The sequence below is a fragment of the Lethenteron reissneri genome, chromosome 61 (genome assembly GCF_015708825.2).
Source record: "Lethenteron reissneri isolate LAM-NWPU_2019-01 chromosome 61, ASM1570882v1, whole genome shotgun sequence".
In the NCBI taxonomy this organism is placed as follows: Eukaryota; Metazoa; Chordata; class Hyperoartia; order Petromyzontiformes; family Petromyzontidae; genus Lethenteron; species Lethenteron reissneri.
In genome coordinates, this window is record NC_083839.1 from 6679637 (window position 1) to 6684494 (window position 4858).

Genomic DNA, 4858 nt, shown 5'->3' on the forward strand with positions numbered 1-4858 from the left:
AAACGATTATAATTACTGTTGAAATAACGATGGCTATACAATATGAAACGTTCACATATTATCCACACGCGTGTCCTGTGTATACTGACTGTGGAGGCGTATGTAGATGTCAATGTTTTACTACGGTTGCGGTGATGATGATGATGATGAAGGTGGTGGTGTGATGATGATGATGGTGGTTACCCCCTCGCCTCTGTTTATATCATGCAGTAACACGTGTGCTCGTCACATGTGGTTGTCACGTTACGCGACGCTGTGTTTATCAAATAAAGAGCAATATTTTTAAATCGTGGTTTGCCGTTTTCAGTGTGGCCGTGATCTTCCTCACTACTACAATCGCCGCGATCGTCAATACAATCGTCGTCACTGCAATCATCACCAAAAACAAAGACAAAGATCCCCCGTATAGCCTTAACACTGTTGGGGCAAGTGCTGTTAGGGGGCAACTATGAAAGTCCAAATGGTACACGAGGGGGTAGGTAGCCAGCACCATGCCCGACCGCCTTTGTCTCCCCAGTGGCGATGTTTACACACCACACCAGGTACTCATCTGAGGCTGAGTCGACCTAGAGGAGGGCCCAGAACCGGTTCAAATAATCGTCACCGGCGTTTGGCCGTGAACGGGAATCGAACACGGGTCGTCGGGTTCGTAGCGCAGCGCGCTGACCACTACACCACCGCTCCCTACTGCCATCGTCATCGTCATCACCGTCATCGCCAACACGGTCAATATAATCGTGGTCATCATCAGCGCCAGCAACAATAACAAACCAAGCGAACAGCTCGTCTCCTCCCACGGATCGTCTGTCGCTCCACACGAGGAAAATAAATGTTAACATCTCATCAGCCCCACGGGACCCCCCACCCACCCACCCTTACTTCCTCCTGGGGCGCATCGTTCCAGCGCCGTTGTTTCAAACAGCATCAGAACTCTGGACCGGCCTCAAACCATTCAGCGTCTAATATATATAGGGTTTTACCCCTTTAAACTGTACAAAACTGACACCTTTATACCAGGCATCATGTTTGCAATAAACCAAAACACAAGTAGTCAAAATGCAAACAAAAAGAAAACAACCTGATAATGATAAATATAGCACTGTCCTTGAAGTTGAAGTGCATATTATCATTATCAGAGTTGTTTTTTTTTTGCATGTTTGACCTACTTGTGTTGTGGTATTGCAAACATGATGCCTTGTATAAGGTGTCAGTTTTGTACCAGTTTAAAGGGTAAAAACCTACTACTATATTTTGCCACTGGTAAAGGAGGTCTCATAGTATTCAGCGTCTCGTCAAGCAGAGCCGGGTATGAGGCTAGCAGCAGCAGCGAGGGTTTGATGGGTCACACGCGCACGCTGTGACCCTGACGACCCCACGGCTCGTCCGTGGGAATGCGTCGCAAGCAAATCAAAAGCACTGTGGACTCACCATGTCTGCCATACGCGTCGGGCAACACGCTTTAACCCCATCGCGCGCGTGACTTTGCTCCACGCGATCCGTTTTGCTCCCACGGTATAGAAGCAAACACTCGTTAATAGGTTTAAAACACCGTCAAATGTAGAGGACCGCAGAACGCGGGGAAGTGTTGGTGAGGGCCGGAAACTGGCTGCATGGCTGCTGCTGCTACCTTCCCGCTCGTCTGTAGTTCCTCCTCCTGGAGCCTCTGACGTCCGCTTCTCTCTCTCTCTGCCTCTCTGATGTCGTCCTCTCTCTCTGAGTCGTCCTCTCTCTCTCCCTGTAGTTCGTTCTTTCTCGTCGTCTCTCAGAAGTCATCCTCTTTCTCTCTCAGAGTCATCCCTCGTCTCTGAGTCATCCTCTCTCTCTCTCTCTGTAGTCATCCTCTCTCTCCCTTTTGCCATCTCTCTGAATCGTCCTCTCTCTCTCCCTGAGTCTGTTCTCTCTCTCCTCTCTGAGGCCTCTCTCCTCTCTCTCTGAGTCACTCTCTCTTCTCTGAGATCACTCTCTCTCCTCTCTGAGTCGTCCTCTCTCTCTGAGTCGTCCTTTCTCACTATCTGAGGTCATCCCCTCTCTCTCTTTCTCTGAGTCATCCTCTCTCTGAGTCTCTCTCTCTCTGAGTCACTCTCTCTCTCTCTGAGTCGTCCTCTCTCTCTCTGAGTCGTCCTGTCTCACTATCTGAGTCATCCCTTCTCTCTCTCTCTGAGTCATCCTCTCCTCTCTCGAGTCGTCCTCTCTCTCCGAGTCGTCCTCCCTCACTCACTCTCTCTGAGCCGCCCTCTCTCCCGCACGGCGTCTGGTTACGAGTCGACATCGTGGCGGCGACGACGCCTTAGCCGCGCTCATGCTGCCCTCTAGCGGCGACTGCCTCCGCCGGGTTCACTAACTCGGCCCACGGTGCCTGGGAGTGAGCGGGTGGGGGTGGGTGGGGGGGTTACGCGCGCGCAACGCCACTTTTTAAATCCTTTATATTAAGTTCACTTGCTTGCTTGCTTGCGCGCTTACGACCGTGCAAATTTTCGGTCGTTTTTTAACCCACTTCCCGTGATCCAATCGAGCTGACATTTTGCACACAGACTCGTTGTGCGTGACAATTTATTTTCGTGAAAAAAAAAATTCCAAAATTTTCGACTTTTTAGGGGGGAAAAAAATTTCACTAACACAATCATATATTTTCCTAACACAGAAAATTATTAAGAAAACAACAAAAATGTACAATATAACAATCATACAAAAAACTGAAAACCTATAGTCCTTATATACGACTTTCCTTATATTAATTAAAATACCAATGTGATAAAATGAACTCTTACTCAAGAAAAACGAGAAATGAAAAAAAATTAAACCGATGCCACGCATATAAGGATTTACGGGTACATTTTTACCTCGGTTCGTGTATCCCGCCGATTGTTTGTCTGGCCACGCTCCGTTCAACGCCACCTCCCCCACCCCTTCACGGGAATGCCTCGCCGAGTGTCGTGGCTCTCCCCCTGCTACGAGGCTCCCGGCCGAGACGTTGCTCTCGATGCGGGGGCCGTTGGGGTCGTGGGGCCGTGGGGGTCGTGGGGGGCCGTGGGGAGTCGTGGGGGCGACAATCTTCCGTTGAGGGATTTGGCGGCGTCGCTTTGGCTCTCGGTTTGACTTTTTGCTTGTTGCTAAACAACAAAAAACAAGCCGCACCTTACCATAATAATATAAAAGGGGGCCTGTCCCTGGCCCTCCCCCCCCCTCAACCAGTATATATACGGGTAGTAGCTCTTGGAATCTCTCATTTACTTGATACAGCAAGCGTGCGGTGACGGTTCCACCTGAAGACGTCGTGATTTTTATTTTATTTTTAATTTTATTTTACTTTTATACATTTTATTTTATTTTTTACCTACGTGACTTTACCGAAAAAACCTAAGAATAACAAAAAACAATTTTAAAAAATTAAATGTTTGGCACCCTGATCCAGGGCACACATCGCCTCCTCTCTTGCGATGACCTCGCTGGACCCCTTTGGCATTGTTCAGCTCCAAACACCGCCCGCAGTTCAATCCCTGTGACCTCCATGGCAGGATCTTGGGGAGGTCTCCATCCAGCGTGGATTAACCATGGCTGCTGCTGCTGCTAATGATGATGATGACCATCATCATCATCGCGCTGGCGAACCGAGAGGAACAAGCGGACGTCCCGAAGAAACGCCACTTTGGAAATCTCAAACAATCAAACGCCGTGGCTCCGACATTCCACGTCCCCTTGTGAATGTGGCAACGTCAAAGACGCGGCCACGGAAGTGCGGTTCCGGCCACGCTCTGGACCGTGTGGGTTGGTAAACCCAGTGAAGTCTGCGCTCAATCTTGATTTGAAGCTTTCCGTGACTGCAGGAATCCAATCCTCTTTGGGTCTTTGGTAAAGTCACGTAGGTAGAAAATAAGTATAACCCGAAAAACAAAGTTTTTCACTCTAAATCCTTTATATGCGTGGCGGCTAGAGTCCTCTCGTCCTCTGGCTTGAGATGGCTGTCACCTATGGGTCAGATGATTGTCTGCAGTATTAAACCATTGGTAATTAAATATTTATTTATTTCCCTAAACAGTGTAAAATTTAGGAAAATTTTTTCACGAACATTAATTGTCTCGCACAACGAGTCTGTGTGCAAAATGTCAGCTCGATTGGATCACGGGAAGTGGGTTAAAAAACGACCGAAAGGTTTGCACGGTCGTAGCAGCCAAGCAAGCACGCAAGCAAGCAAGCGAACTTAATATAAGGATTTAAAAAAGAAATCACGACGTTTCGGGCGCAACACAACACAAGGGTCCGTCATCGTTCAACGGAGGAGGAAGAGCGACACGACACGAACTCTCCCTCCCTCTCTCTCTGCTGCTGGCTGAAGCCCTCCCGTCGTAGCCAGCAGCAACAGCAGCAGCAGCAGTATCTCCACATTGACATCGAGCTACTGAACCACATCGCCATACGCAAGGAGAAGACGGAGGTTCCGTTCAAGTGACTCTACATATGCAGAGGCCGGTAGAGGACCCCGTAGATGTACATCGTAGACAAGCCACATGAGTGCGCCTGTGGCAACGCACCTCAACTGTGGACCCACACAGTAGACCCACTGCGATCTGCGCTTGTTCTTCAACGCAGGAGGAGGGGGAACAGCGACACGACACGAACTCTCTCTTCCTCCCTCTCTGCTGAAGCCCTCCCGTCATGGGCAGCAGCAGCAGCAGCAGACCTCCGTCATTGGCATCTTTAGCTAGTATTTAATTTAATTTATTATTTTATCTTTATACGTGACTTTACCGAAAGAAACCAAAGAATAATTCCTGCAGTCACGAAAGCTCCAAAAGAAGTTTGATCTTTAGCTCCTGTTGCCGTATTGGGGGCCGTCCATAAATGACGTCACGCACCTGTG

At 48.9% G+C, this 4858-nt stretch overlaps 1 protein-coding gene across 1 annotated transcript in view; it reads left to right on the forward strand.

Moving 5' to 3' along the window:
* Nucleotides 1-4447, forward strand: part of LOC133358269 (insulin-like growth factor-binding protein 2) — a 14738-nt gene extending 10291 nt beyond the window's left edge. The window contains exon 5 of the mRNA XM_061576507.1: nt 4334-4447. Coding sequence (XP_061432491.1) covers nt 4334-4447 — 114 coding nt within the window. The remainder of the gene's footprint in view (nt 1-4333) is intronic.
* The last annotated feature ends 411 nt before the right edge of the window (nt 4448-4858 follow it).